Raw genomic sequence first — 14,476 nt, 5'->3', positions numbered from 1 at the left:
TAGTTTAGCCAACATAACTCAGTAACAAAGGTCACATTCTTCCTCCCCTCCCTTTATCCTTAACCTTGCGTACAGATTCATTTTCAACTTGAATCCTTGTATTTCAGATCATTTTTTATGAAAAAAGGATGTTTCAGCTCCAATATTCAAATTTGGTCCATCGCAATTCGCTTGAAAAAACACTTTTCTGCTCTTAGGAAGCCCATGCTAAACTAAATTAAAGCAAGACTTTGAACTAATAAAAATAATGACTCTAGAAAGCAAATTGAACTTTGAAAGTGATATGATAAATTTTAACATGAGATTTTCACAACTTTTCACGCTTTGAAATCTCTAGGTGCAACGTCAACAGTTAGTGCATATAATTAACTCAATATGACATCAAAGTTAGAATTAAGTTTGACCACCTGCTAATGCAATACAAATGAAAAATTGATATCCACTTTTTAACTCACATGAACCCTCGACCACTCCAGTTTATGCCTATAACTTCTAACTTTTAATTCCAAAGTGCAACATAATAAATATACACTAGAATTCATAAATGATTGCATTTATTTCCTTTCATTTGGAGAATCAACCTTTTCCAATCACACTAGTGTTCTTTCTGCCCCTAAATGGAAAACATAAGGAAAAAACACATGTATCATCAATTCCATTGCTTTTCAAGTGTGCAACCTTTACTGTACTTAAAGAATGCTGCAGTGTCTTAGTCCTAGCTGCTTGAAGTTGAAGCCTCCTTTTGATCTTTGCATATCATGTAGAATCCCCTAACTGGCTGGAGATTGGGTTATGCTGCCGATCATGCTCAGCGCGATGCAAGGCTGGTCGGCAGGCACCTACAATCAAAGAACAGATCGCACGAGAAAACAAATGAGCTCCGGGGCATCCCAATTTAAAGAGCCTCACATGGGAAGCAGATCCTAGGCAAGATGCCACAATTGGTCTCGGACTTACAAAGTGCCCAGCTCCAAGAATCCAGTAAAAGTGCAGGTTCTTGTAGGACCTGACAAAAGCCTTGGTGCCTTTGCTCTGTCCACAGTACAGAGATTGCCTCGGCAGGCTCAGGAAGCTCTTCAGGCCATCCCATCTGAAATTCGGACATCCACAAATGGAGAAAGCATTCAGATAAGTTTTCTTAACCCTGTCAGGATGCGAGGGGGGAACGACCAGGAGCACTTACTTGAGCTTCTGAACCCAGGCTTCTGCGCCATTGGTCGAGCAGATTACGTCGAGCTTCAGATAGGGAAAAGATGTGTATCAAGTTGAGTACTGAAAATTGCAGCTTAAGTGTGTCCATTGGGAATATTCTATGAATGAATGATCCAAATGTTTGATTAAGGGAGGGTCTTTCTACAACTAGTTGATCATGTGAACCATGACCCATGTGAGCTGGCGGTTGTTGAGAAAATGCTTGTGTCGTCTGAAGATTTCGTGTCACTCACAGCTTCCTGGGAAAAGGGATTCTGATGGGTGATCCATCGACAAATCCGTGCATGGAATACAATCCTCTTGGAATTTTCTTGGCATGGACCCGGTAGTGGTTGTCCCTATGTACCATCTCTGATTAAACTTCGCATCCAAGCCTCACATTTTCTTGGTATGGTCCAGAAAGGATGCCGTCTTTTCTGAACAAGAACATGCATGTCGGCCTCACGCTATCCTGCTCTCCCAGACTCCCACTGACTAACGATCTCTTTATTCTTATACTCTGCTCGGTTGAGCAACTCCAGCAGACCCTCTTAACAGCTTCCTGCTCCAAGTTTAACCAGCAGGCCCTCTACTTGACTCCCCATTTTGGGGAGGCCTTCAAATTCCCCCCTCCACGCTCCATTCCTGAGATCTCTATCTAGGGAGCCCTCTATCCATAAGGCTATTGCTGGAGTTGGAAACATTTTTGTGACCCTTAAAATAATAGAGAGAACCCCATTTGATCTTTAGGGGCTTTGGTTTAAAGGTTATTGTTGGAGTTGCTCTATCCCTAGGTTCTTCCAGAGTTCCAGGTTGTTTTGGTAGACCCGGATGCTCCATCTATCTGATCTCCACCCAGCACTAGCCACTATGGGTCTATGGCACAATTAGCTTAGCAGCGTGTGCTACAAGATGAGGTCCAAGATTCGTTTTCAGTCTCGGTCATCACTTCAGCACTAAGCCACTAACGTTTTTTTGAAACGTAAAGCCACTAACGTTTCATCCTAGATATATCTATTGATCTGAACTTGGTACATTCTTTTACTTTCATGATGTGATGCTTTTGCAAAGAGTGAAGAACTTGGAGATAGAATGACAGGGTGCACTAAAATTTGGTTGATGAGTGTCAAGTAGTTTCAATTTGCTGGTGATTGTAAAAAAGGCAGGATTTTGAGATAGAATGACAGTGTAAGTGCACGAAGAGATAAAAAGTAAATATAGGTTACGATCTATCTGTAGTTTTAATTTGCTGCTTTGTTGTTGCTGGGTACAGTAAAAATGCAGAGGATCGATTACTGACCTGGCCATTGTACACCGTCACATTGATCCCATAAGACAGCAGCTCATCAATCTACCAAAAGAAAAAAACAGAGAATTAATCAAACTCCATTATCCCTTCAACTTTTATCTTTTATCTTGTTTGTTTGTATGTATGTATGTATGTATGGCCCTGGATAGCTTACCTCATCGATTCTTGGCTTCATGAAATCGTTGACCAGCGTGTTATAAACGGCCTGGGAGACCTCCACCCACCTGCAGTTGGGATTGTAGCATCACAACATTGACATGGAAAAGATAATGCAGGAAAGCAATTGCTGTGGCGCGAAAACTGAACTCACTTGAGGTCCTTGGGGACGATCCTGAGCTTCTCCTTGATCACCCCATTCATGATGCTGTCGATGGTGTTGGAGTCTGAGTCCTGGCTGCCGAGGTATGTCGCGTACCTCAACGCCTGCACGTTGCTCGGCGACGAGACCGTCGGCGTGTCCGCCGACACCGGGTCCATGCCGCTGTCCAGAAGGAAGTTGTACATATCCTGCAGAAACACAAAGAGAAAGCGCTAGTGTAAGGTCCAAGCTGGTCTCACACTCTCACTGGGTGTGTGCAACGACCAGTTCACCTCGGAAAGGTTGAGCTGATGAGGGAAACTGACAATTAATTACAGTTACACTTCAGTAGTTGTAACGACTGTTTAGTTTAAGAGTGAGCATGATCTGCGGGATCTTCAGGATTCAGCATTGCATGGACCAATAAACGTGAAGAGCGTGAGGGTCAACGGCCAGCACTTACGACGTTGCCGCTCCTGGTGCCGATGATATCCAGCAGGTCCGTCCAAGAGCGCTGCGCGTCCGCGAACTGACCCCCCGTGATCTGCCGCTTCACGTTCTCCGCCTTCCTGCGATCACGGTTTGCGTACGCGTGTGATTGTGAACGTGACCGGAGAAGAGTTACGGTGCGCTACCGCGCTTGCCGGAACGCCGGCGTGCTTACTTGTTGGCTTCGTCGCCGGCGTTGTCGTCCAGCCTCGACACGCTAAGGAGCAGCGGCGTGTACGAGAGCTGCAGAATCGAAGGATCACTTCAAAACTGCCCATTCTTTTGCGCGCTGAAAGAGAAAGGTTCAAGAAATGGGTTTCTTCTTACCGTGAAATCCTCCGGTGAGATCCAGCTATCTCCGAGAGCGACACCTGTCCGAAAAAAACAGAGAATTTGTAAATGGCGCAATCAACTGCTTCTCGATGCTGATTGGTTTAATCAAGTGGGTTCGAATCTTGACCTGCGAGATTGACCTTGAGCTCGCCGGCGCGGACGGCCCTGGCGACGGAGGCCCCGAGCGTGGCGGCGTACTTGCCGCCGTAGGACTCGGCGACGAGGAACAGTGGGCTACTCTGCAGCGTCGGCACCTCCTTGACGAGCGCCTTGAGCAGCGTGGTGGCGTCCGCCGCCTGCTGCCAGTCGGTCGTCACCAGCAGGGTGTCGTCCTCCACGTAGCTGTACCCGACGCCGACCGGGTTATCCTGCGCCGTCCAAAGACCCGGGCAATTATTTGAGCATCACGACTACAGCAAGCGCGTGGAAGAAGAGGGGGGCAGAGCAGAGCTATCGCTGTCGCTCTTTGAGACTGACCACAAAGATGAGGTCGGCCTTCTGCAGCCATGTCGAATTGCGCGGCTTCAGGTTCACGTCCAGCGGCCCGACCTCCAGGAAGTTGCCGAGCCCGACGCCCGACGCGCCCTGCGAAGATGAACAAGACGATGGTCGGTGACAGAGCTCACTCGCTCCGGGCAGGCTAAATTCTCGAGAAGCAGAGTAGAGCAGAAGAGTTTAGAGTTGAGCTGAATTTCCCGGCAAGGCTGGCGCGTACCGGGCCACCCTGCAGCCAGAGGACGGTCGGCCATGGCTTCGCCGGCGAGGACGTCCTCTGCGGGCTCTTGTAGTACCACCAGAACAGGTGAGCCTCTGCAATGGCGCATCAACGGTGACCTCTTAGAACGTAGTTTGCAACCGGAAAAATTAATGCACAGAAATTTGGCAGGCGACGAGAGGGTCGTTACTTGGCCGGACTTCGACGTAACCCCACCGCTCCGAGCCGTCGGGGGTGCCGGTGGTGATCGACGCGGCGGAGCCGGCACGGAGCGAGGCGAGGCAGAGGAGCAGGGGAAGCAGAGCAAGCGGGCAGCAGGGCCTGTCCATGTCGAAGAGCCGGGCGTGGTCTGCGGCAAGCGAGTGCGCGTCGTCGGACTTGTGGCCGGGGGTTGGGTTTAAATAGGTGTCTCCAGGTGACCCTGCCCGCTGTTTAACCCCGTTGTCCCACGGAGGCTCTGCAGTTTCCCTGCGAAAAACCCTCCGTGCTTGAACGAAAGCCTCCGTGACATGAAATCCAAAACGGCCTCGAATTGATCAATTCCTATCTTTGGCACTCACAATGATGCTGCAATCAGCAAAGTGTTTTTGAAAAAGAGCGTGCCTCGGGATTATATTCATGTAATGTTAGGCTCAACATTCAACAAAGTGTATGACTGCCAACGAGCTGACCTCAAGCAGGTCTGAGTAGGCTTAGCTCGAGTCCTACGCGAGCACGATCCCATCTAATAATCCAAATGAATGGAAGTGGAATAATTATGGTTTGATAGAGTCAGTACATGTAGGCAAAAGGCTAATATAGGATCACCGATTTGATCAAGAAGGCAAAGCACAACGCCGGCGCCGGCCTTATTCCGTTCACTGGTCATTTTCCGTGTCCCAACGCGCCCCGGCCTGCCTCTCGTTTGCTTGTGCGCAATGGATGTGATCTCATCTTATAATACTGTGCACTTGAAACTGCAAGGAGGTGTATGTGTCCACTGTCCAATAATGTGTTTATGGCGAACGGAACAGGACCTTGGTAGCACCGGCTTCCAAAGAAGATACGAATTCTATCCCTGGAGGGGACAAATGCCGGTGTGTTTCCAGAATTTATTTCCAGATTGTTGTGGACATACGCGCGTGCGTGTTCAGTGGTACTGCGTGTTTCCTACGCAATGAGGAAAGTAATCTCCGATCTCTTCTCTAGTGTGTGTATGGATGCGTACGCGTGTATATGCCGTCCTATGTATTCGTGTGTGCCCTCTCAAAAAAATAATGTATGTGTTCCTTTTTGCCACCTGCCATCTCATGGTTGGGTCAGAGGCTCAGAGCATTGTAGGTCACTTTCGTCCGGTTTCTTTCTTCTCAGCCGCTGCTGGCTCTTCAAAAGTAAACTAAAAATTACAACAAAATAGGATGGATAAATCAGGATGTTATGTGTGTGTTGTAAAGTTTAAGTTTAAACAAAAAAGCACTTACGCACGAAGAAACAAAGAAAAGAGAAATCTACATGTGAATAGTTGTTTAGTTTATTTCTCTATCCATCCATATTTTTGTTGAAGTTTTATTTTCATACAATTTTAGACGTGCTGCTGTGATTGGTAACCTGGTAACTCTAACCGTGTTTTCAATCAGGGTCATATATATATATATATATATAGTGAGAGAGATCAATATCTATTGGACATATGATATCTAAGAATTTCTTTGAATATTTTATTCGAGTAGTGAAAAAATCTATTTGAGTCAGAGTATTGCATGACGATAAATACAAGAATACATAAGACAAGAGAAGTATTCTTCTAAAAGGATGAGGAGATTTAATCAGGTGAATATATAGTGCAAGATTTGTATACCAAAGAAAAAAAAGGATAGTTTCGGTATTTAAGATCTGAGAAATGGTTATAAAATAGTTGTATAAGTCATGGTACAAATCAAAACTCCCTGAAATAAAAAAGAAAGATGCTAAACATGTGCGCATTTCTCAGTTGAAAATACATGTGAAGTAATTCCCCTTTGTGCAATGACTTGCTTATATTCGTAGATTCCTATTATGGGGTTAGAACCATGATAATAGGAGATAGGAAGAAACCGGACTTTTATTAAATTGAATTATTATTGATGTGGAGAAGTTTCTTTTAAGAATAATTTTGCATATTTGTTCACCATATGCGCAATGAGCAAAATGTTTCTATTATTGTTAGTATGGCAAATAACTATTGACATCTCATATTAAGGAGATGGCTTGATGAAAGCATGCAAGATCAACTAAGAAGGAGCAGAAATATGTTAGCATCTATAAACTGAGCAATGAAAATAATTGTCATAACTAGGTTTGAGAGAAATAAGGAATGTTATTTCTCATATTTTCATGTTCTATACATGTATTTAGTCTAATTTGTAAGCCAAAATTCTTCTTAGATCAATATTTTTATGTGTCTAATTTACCAAAACCCCGTATTCTTGTTACAAAAGATAATGTGTCAAATGCAATTTTGCAATGAACAAGAGACTATACAACACTTGTCATTTTGTGTGCTTTGTTTAAATACGTTTGGAGCTGGTTTACCTGTTGATTCATTCTACCTTAATATAGTGGTTTTAGTTGTGGCGTTTTGGAATATATGGAAATGAGAAGCAAAGTTTGTTTGAAGAAAAAAAATTGTGAGACCTACTATGGAGATAATCCCCAAAGTGCATGGTGGCCATGGCCCGTGGACTTCTGCCTACAAGATGATGACTAGGTACGAGTTGGAGAAGAAATGGAGAAATAGGAATCAATTGTAATTATTTTGTTTAATTACATGAGTTGGGATTTGACTTAAGACCTCTGACTCTGTTGAGCCACATGTACCAACCGGTCCAACAAAAAAGCTTATTTGATAGAAAAACATGGTCAATTTACATATATACTTTAACATTAACTCATAACACTGCAATTTGTGTTGGTTGTGTTGTTAGTTTTAATTGTTTTTTGTTTGGGTCAAGGTAACAAATGTGCTTTGCTAAACTTTTTCTCCCAAATAGAAATATAAGCTGACACTTGATAAACGATAAAGTGACGTGTTTTTCCTTTCTTTTGGAGAATCCGATCTCTGGAACATAGAAACAAGTTACTCTGTTTTTAACCGAAAAATATATAAAAAAAGACAGGCATCATCAATTCACTGCCTTTTTAAGTATGCAGCCTATAAGGCTATAATGTATTTCAAGAATGCTGCATTGTCCTTGTGCTAGTTGCTTGGAGTTGAAGCCTTCCTTGTTCTTGGCGTATCCCTTAAAATCGACTAACTTGCTGCTGACTGGGTTATGCTGCTGATCATGCTCAGCGCGATACAGGGCTGGTCAACAGGCACCTGCAATCAAAGAAACAGATCCCACGAGAAAACATATAAGCTTAAATTCAGGAACTTCACATGAGATACCACAATTGCTGGGGACTTCGGACTTACGTAGTGCCCAGCTCCGAGAATCCAGTAAAAATGCAAGTTCTTGTAGGACCTAACGAAGGCCTTGACGCCCTTGCTGGCACCGCAGTACAGAGGCTGCCGTGGCAGGCTCAGAAAGGTCTTCAGACCATCCCATCTGAATTCAGTGCATCCCCAAATGGAGAAAGCATTCAGTCATTCAGATATTGTCCAGAGCCTGCTAGAATGGGTGGAATAAGACAAACACTTACTTGAGCTTCTGAACCCATGCTTCTGCGCCGTCCGTCGAGCAGATTACATCGACCTTCAGATAGGAAAAAAGGCATGTCAAGTTCAGTACTGAAAATACAGTCTTAGTTAATCCTAAGCATTTCAACTACGAATACTACATATGCGGATCATCCAAATGTCTCAATTAGTTGAACATGTGAGCCACAGCCACTAGGCATGTGAGCTAGTGGTTATTGGGAAAATGCCTTGTGCCGCCTTAAGATCTCGTGTCCTTAAATCCTTCCTGACAGAAAGGGTCCTCATGGGCTATCCATCCATAAATCCTTGCCTGGAACAATCTTTTATTGGAATTTTCTTGGCATAGACCAGAGTGTGATTGTCCCTATGTGCTATTCTCTGATTAAACTTTACAATCAAGGTTCGCATTCTTTTGGTATGATCCGGAAAGGATGGCATCTTTTCTGAACATGAACAGGCATGTCTATTTTGAAAGACATGAATGTCCGCGTCATGTTATCCTGCTCTCCCACAGTTTAACAAAACTAATTATTCTTGTAATCTACTTGGTTTCTTATCCAGGGTGCTTCCATTTCCTGATGCCGTTGTTAAACCTGAAGACTACATTTGATCGAGAGCACTATGAGTTGATGTCGAAGATGCAACATCTGTTTGCTTTCAGTGTCTCGATCGTCACCCATGCACTAAACCACTAACATACATTCATCCACTCATCTTAACCTGGTGTGTCCTTTAGTTCATGACGTGATGTTTTTGCAAAGAGTGGGGATCTTTAGAGAATGCCAATGTAGTAAGAGGCTAAGAGCACACAAACAGAAGGTAGTAAATATCGGTGACGAGCTCGAGTAGTTCCGATTTGCTGGGGATACTAGAAATAGCAGAGTAGTAATGCTGACCTGGCCATTGTACACTGTCACATTTACGCCATAAGACAGCAGCTCATCAATCTGAAGCAGGAAAACAATGAGTTTATCAAACAAATACCACTATATAATTCTGTAGCAGTAATGAAGACACATTTTGTTTCATGAAAAGTTCCTTGCTAACTTGCCTCATCGATTCTTGGCTTCATAAAATCGTTGACCAGCGCGTAGTAGACCGAGTCAGATTGCTGCCCCCACCTACAATTGGAATTCTAGCTAGCATCACAAACGTCGACACGAAGGTGACTGTGATGTGAAAGCGATTCTCACTTGAAGTCCTTGGGGATGATCTTGAGCTTCTCCTTGATGACCCCGTTCATGATGCCATCGATGGTGTTGGAGGCAGAGTCCTGACTGCTGAGGTATGTTGAATACTTCGCCTGCAAGTTGGCCAGCGATGAGCCTGTCGATGCCACCGGCGTTGACACCGGGTCCATGCCACTGTCAAGAAGGAAATTGTACACGTCCTACCGAAGGAAAACGTAAAAGAAAATTATGCTGTGATAAAAAAGACCCATCAAGCTGTCACAATACTGAGTGCCACTTTGGAACACGTGATTATCAAAACATAGAAATAGTAAAAGAGAACTTTTACGGGACAAAATACAAAAAGCACAGGTAACGCCCCTTAGTATTTTGAATCTTATGGAATTAAAAGTACAGAAAAACTGCAAGAATAACACCATTTGGAATGAGCACGGAAAAATTAAAAAGGAGTAAGAAGAAAGAAGACAGAAGCTATTCCATTGAAATTGAAAATTTGTGCTGAATCCTTTGTTCCAAAGGGCTCCATAGGATTTTCCCCCCTCCTATTTGAAATTCCACCCTTATTTTCCTTTGGTCCAAGGTGACCTGAGTACTACTCCAGGATCTTGGAGTAATAAAGACATCATAAGCCAATAACATTAAGAGCGTGGGAGCCAATATTCAGCACTTACAACATTGCCGCTCTTTGTGGCGATGAAATCCAGCAGATCGCCCCAGGACTTCTGCGACGCGGCCCACTGCCCCGCCGCGATCTGCTTCTTCACTGTCTCCGCCTTCCTGAGATCGAGACATAGGTAAGCTAAAGGTCAAGAATGGCAAATGGTGGTTACATGTTCCCCAGGACGGGGCTTACTTGTTTGCTTCATCGCCGGCGTTGTCATCGAGCCTCGACACGCTCAGCAGCAGCGGCGTGTAGGCTAACTGCACCATCCAAACCTCATTTTAGCTCCCAATTCATGCGCGGAAAGATTGAAGAAATGGTATCTCACCGTGAAATCCTCCGGCGAGATCCAGCTGTCCCCGAGCGCGACACCTGTCGTAAGAGACACGAGAATTTTAAATGCACACACATCTAACTGTTTGACGACGTTGATCGGTTCATCGAGCGGGATGGAATCTTGACCTGCGAGCGTGATGTTGAGCTCGCCGGCGCGGACGGCCCTGGCGATGGAGACGCCGAGCGTGGCGGCGTACTTGCCGCCGTAGGACTCGGCGACCAGGAACAGCGGGCTGCCCTGCAGCGTGGGCACCTCCTTGACGAGCGCCTTCAGCACCGCCGTGGCGTCCACCGCCTGCTGCCAGTCGGTTGTCACGAACAGGGTGTTGTTCTCCACGTAGCTGTACCCTGTGCCGACCGGGTTGTCCTGCGCCATACAAAGACCGAGGCAGCTTTGTAAACATCACGACAGCAAGGGCGTGGAAGAAGAGGGAGCAGAGCTATCATCGTCGCTATCTGAGACTGACCAGAAAGATGAGGTCGGCCTTCTGCAGCCAAGTCGAATTGCGTGGCTTGAGATCGACGTCCAGCGGCCCGATCTCCTGGAAGTTGCCGAGCCCGACGCCAGACGCGCCCTACGAGGGATCAGAGAAGACGATGGGTTGATCACAACGCTTACTCAGGCCAAGATCTCATGAAACTGAGTAGGGAAGAGCAGCTTGTGGCAAAATTCTGGTGTGAGGAGGAGAGACACAGGTTCGTACGGGGCCACCCTGCAACCAGAGGACGGTCGGCCATGGCTTGGACGGTTTCGACGTCCTCTGGGGGCTCTTGTAGTACCACCAGAACAGGTGAGCACCTGCAGCAACGCATCAACGGCGACATCTCATTAAACGCGTAGCATCAAAGGAGAAAATGAAGAAAGATCTGATACGCGACGAGGGGTTTTAACATTTACCTGGCCGGACTTCGACGTAGCCCCAAAGCTCCGAGCCGTCGGGGGTGCCGGTGGTCGAGGCAGCGGAACCGGCATGGAGGGAGCCGAGGCAGAAGAGCGGGAGGAGCAGAGCAAGCGCGTAGCAGGGCATGTCCATGTCGAAGCTAGGGAAAGTGATGACGAGGCCTCCGTGGTCTGTGGCCTTGTGGTTGCGGGTGAGTGCAAGCCGCTGCCGCACTGTGTCCAAGAGCGCGGTTTAAATAGTGGCGCGTTGCTACTCTGACGAGCCGAGTACCACGGATTCGCCGAGGCTGAGACATTATTGTTCTATCTTTCATTGCTGAAGGGAAAGATAACTAGATGTTTTCTATTAAAAGAGGAGAGAAGAAGTCTATTTAGGAACCACCCTTAGCTAGAAATCAGCTGATCTACTAAAGTCTAAAAGGATGACAGTAAAATCATGTGACGCCTAACAAATTTGAATGAAGAAACAGAACAAGGAAAAACACAAAAGATTCGATCAAATTTGTCAAAAGAGAATAAGATGCTCACTTATCCTTTCAATGTAAGAAAAAAGAAAAAGAAAATCCTTGGGCCTATAAAAGAGGACAGAACAACATGCTCAATGCTATGAAGGATGGGGCAGCACCAGGCACCAGTGACAGGTTGGGGCATGGCCACAGGATGAAAGATGTTGTGGACGTAAAAGCTTCAGACTTCATCAGGCTTAAGCACAGGGCTTGGGCACTCCAGAAGAGCACAACCATGTATCCAGCTTCTACTTAGAAGTGATATGGTTCAACTTATCAATAGTATCTACTTATTCTTTGTCTCTATATAGTCTATAAGTCCTAGTTTGAATAACAAATGCTGCTTGCAGCCTTTGATAGTTGCAGAGTCAAGTTACCATGGTGTTGTTGCTAGCACTACGAATAAGTGTGTAATCTATTATGTGCAAGACTGATGTATGGAGTACTTTAAATACGATAATGAGGGTATTGCTATGTGCAAGACTGCATTTGATTGTTATGGAATTTAAAAATGTTCATCCTGATTCCTGATTGTTATGGTCTTATATATGGATCCCCACATGCAGCTCAGATATATCATAGCAATATTGAGGTTGTGTATGTGGAGTTACTTGTGCATTATTTTTTACTGGGAAATAAAAAACCCGTCGCCGGCGTGATTGTAACGATGGCGTGGGTGGCCTTGGTTCTGGCGGCGTGATGGTGCGTGAGGAAATAAAAAGCCTGGCGGCGTGATGGTGTGTGAGGTTCCAATGCTGCTTAGCAAACAAAAAAAGATTCTAAAATAAGATGACGTTGCCTAATTTGAAATATTGGGGGGCTAGCTTTTAGCATTCTGCTGTGGGCTGATATATTTTTGGGGAAGAAATGTTTTAGCATAGCCCACAATACCTTATTTTGAGAAAGAATTTTTTAGCATACTCTTGGAGTTGCTCTAAGACCTCGTCTACTTCATGCTCGGGTGTTTTGAGAGGACCTAGGCTCGAGCGAAAGGGTCCAATAAAACACCTGATTTTTTTTCTTCCAGAAAATCGAGTGTTTGGAGTTGACCCAACACTCTATGTTTAGACCCTTTGATTTGGATCCATTGGCTATAATAAAAGTTGATTTAATCATACAGATTGACTATCAAAAATAGAAATTTAGGATAGAATAATATTAAAAAGTATTAGTACTAGGCACATTTTTAACACATTTTTAACAGGACATGAAGAGCCTTGAACTAGCATATTGTAACAAGCATCATTATTACGGATCAAAAGTCAAGAATAATGGAATCAACTGATCCTACGGATCATAATCTAGAACGGAAGGCAAACAAAATGGAACAAAATAGATCCTTCTAGATACTAGCAGCTGTCACTTGTTTGTTGTTGAATTCTTGAGGGCACAAACATGATCTGCAAAAAGAAGAAAAATGGAAATTACATGAAAGATTCATTGAAATTATATTTCAATATTTGATGTAATAACACTGCAATCAACATGTAACATAGCAAAAATAATCATACAAAAATAATGTGAACATTAGGATGAAAGCTCTTGAAAGCATTACTTAAGATATAATGCACATATATAATTGTAAAATCAAGTTAAGAAAGGTGATATATATTAGCTCACATGCAAGTAGATTAAAAAGAACCACTATTCTACTACATGATCTAGCAAAAGAAAAGAAAGAAAGTGCATAGAAAAACTAGGAAATGAAAGAAATAAAAGAAAATACCAGACAAATGTATAATAAATTAAATAGTAGGTTCCCCAGGCTTGTACATGCAAAACTGAAAGAAGACTATATATTAATTTGGGTGCAAATGATGAAATATAGAGTTAGAACATAAGTTGAAGAACACATGATAAGTTTGAGGAAGATGAAATTTACATATAATTTCCTAGTGTAATAAAAGTAACATAACCATGTGACTGAAACTAAATGATAGAATCTGTATGGAAAAAAAATTGCGATTGAGACAAGAATAATAATCATGTAACAGCTAAAGAGTAAAGACCATGACACGAACAAGGAGATAAAAACAACCACTAGCAGCCGATCCATGAACATCAGTTGATCTACAACTGATGCAATCAGTGAAGTAATCAACACAAGGCTAGCAGAATAACATTGAAAGATGAATTTTCATGTCAATTAATGATGTAAGCATTTGCTGTACATATAGCATGTTCAAACGCAACAATGGAACACATAGATGACAGAATAGAAATTATTAGGTGCAAAGTGCAAACACCCACATAAAAAAGAACTCAAGATATCCACTTCTAAAAAATAATGAGGCCTATGTATCCAATGCTACAACACTACTTTTGATGAAGTAAAACTCGGCTACAAGAAAGCCTCTAGAGCCAAATAAAATTTCACAGAAAAATATATTTGATCACATTAATAATACGGACAAAAAATAAGCTATATATAGAAGATAAAAAAATAGGTGTTCCACATATGAATAAATCACGAACTGTGTTCCAAAAATCATTGAAACTTTAAAATTACTTAAAAATACATGTGAGACCCATGCAAGTTACATGTCATTAGCTAATATAATATGAGTAATGCCATGATGTATCTTATCAAGTTGCATGTAGTAAATAAATGAAATATAAGATAAAAAACCTAGCTTTTTCAACAAGGGAACACCAAATACATCTAAAATGGAAAGAAAATAAATTATAAGTAAAACAAATGATTATCATTAGCAATCTAAAAGATCAAAAAAAATTGAGCTACTGACCCAAATTACTTAGAGACAATGTACATGTTAGCAAATTGACATAGGAATTCTGTAGATGGAAAAAAAATCATTAACTCAATGGCTAAATCTGACTAACCATTGGAAACAAAGGGATCAAACTCAAAACACCTAGAAAATACCA

At 43.3% G+C, this 14,476-nt stretch overlaps 2 protein-coding genes across 2 annotated transcripts; both read right to left on the bottom strand.

The window, feature by feature from the left end:
* Positions 1-537: 537 nt before the first annotated feature.
* On the bottom strand, positions 538-4,719 carry LOC117841077 (serine carboxypeptidase-like 51). Its single transcript, XM_034721647.2, has 13 exons — positions 4,526-4,719; positions 4,336-4,430; positions 4,098-4,205; positions 3,748-3,988; positions 3,615-3,658; positions 3,463-3,530; positions 3,262-3,367; positions 2,811-3,007; positions 2,655-2,724; positions 2,492-2,542; positions 1,184-1,236; positions 958-1,090; positions 538-839 (listed from the first exon to the last, which is right to left on the bottom strand). Exons 1-13 carry the CDS (start codon positions 4,662-4,664, stop codon positions 771-773), a joined length of 1,374 nt encoding a protein of 457 aa, XP_034577538.1. The 5' UTR covers positions 4,665-4,719; the 3' UTR covers positions 538-770.
* A 2,644-nt stretch (positions 4,720-7,363) lies between these two features.
* Positions 7,364-11,311, bottom strand: LOC117836479 (serine carboxypeptidase-like 51). Its single transcript, XM_034715914.2, has 13 exons — positions 11,079-11,311; positions 10,885-10,979; positions 10,648-10,755; positions 10,307-10,547; positions 10,173-10,216; positions 10,037-10,104; positions 9,855-9,960; positions 9,187-9,383; positions 9,045-9,114; positions 8,890-8,940; positions 7,996-8,048; positions 7,769-7,901; positions 7,364-7,672 (listed from the first exon to the last, which is right to left on the bottom strand). The coding sequence occupies exons 1-13, from the start codon at positions 11,212-11,214 to the stop codon at positions 7,604-7,606; spliced, it is 1,371 nt and encodes a 456-aa protein (XP_034571805.1). The 5' UTR covers positions 11,215-11,311; the 3' UTR covers positions 7,364-7,603.
* Between the last annotated feature and the right edge of the window lie 3,165 nt (positions 11,312-14,476).

Source organism: Setaria viridis, chromosome 9, assembly GCF_005286985.2.
Source record: "Setaria viridis chromosome 9, Setaria_viridis_v4.0, whole genome shotgun sequence".
Classification (NCBI taxonomy): domain Eukaryota; kingdom Viridiplantae; phylum Streptophyta; class Magnoliopsida; order Poales; family Poaceae; genus Setaria; species Setaria viridis.
The sequence above is the reverse complement of the archived record's forward strand: the minus strand, read 5'-3'. Positions and strand labels throughout refer to the sequence as shown.

Bases quoted from the DNA above. Each gene is read 5' to 3' on its own strand.
- LOC117841077 (XM_034721647.2), bottom strand. From the start codon at position 4,664: ATGGACAGGCCCTGCTGCCCGCTTGCTCTGCTTCCCCTGCTCCTCTGC. The intron at 4,431-4,525 runs GTAACGACCCTC...GCGCCATTGCAG, and splicing joins TTACGTCGAAGTCCGGCCAA to AGGCTCACCTGTTCTGGTGG. The intron at 3,368-3,462 runs GTAAGCACGCCG...CCGTGATCGCAG, and splicing joins GCCGGCGACGAAGCCAACAA to GAAGGCGGAGAACGTGAAGC.
- LOC117836479 (XM_034715914.2), bottom strand. From the start codon at position 11,214: ATGGACATGCCCTGCTACGCGCTTGCTCTGCTCCTCCCGCTCTTCTGC. The intron at 10,980-11,078 runs GTAAATGTTAAA...GCGTTGCTGCAG, and splicing joins CTACGTCGAAGTCCGGCCAG to GTGCTCACCTGTTCTGGTGG. The intron at 9,384-9,854 runs GTAAGTGCTGAA...TTCCTTCGGTAG, and splicing joins CCACAAAGAGCGGCAATGTT to GACGTGTACAATTTCCTTCT.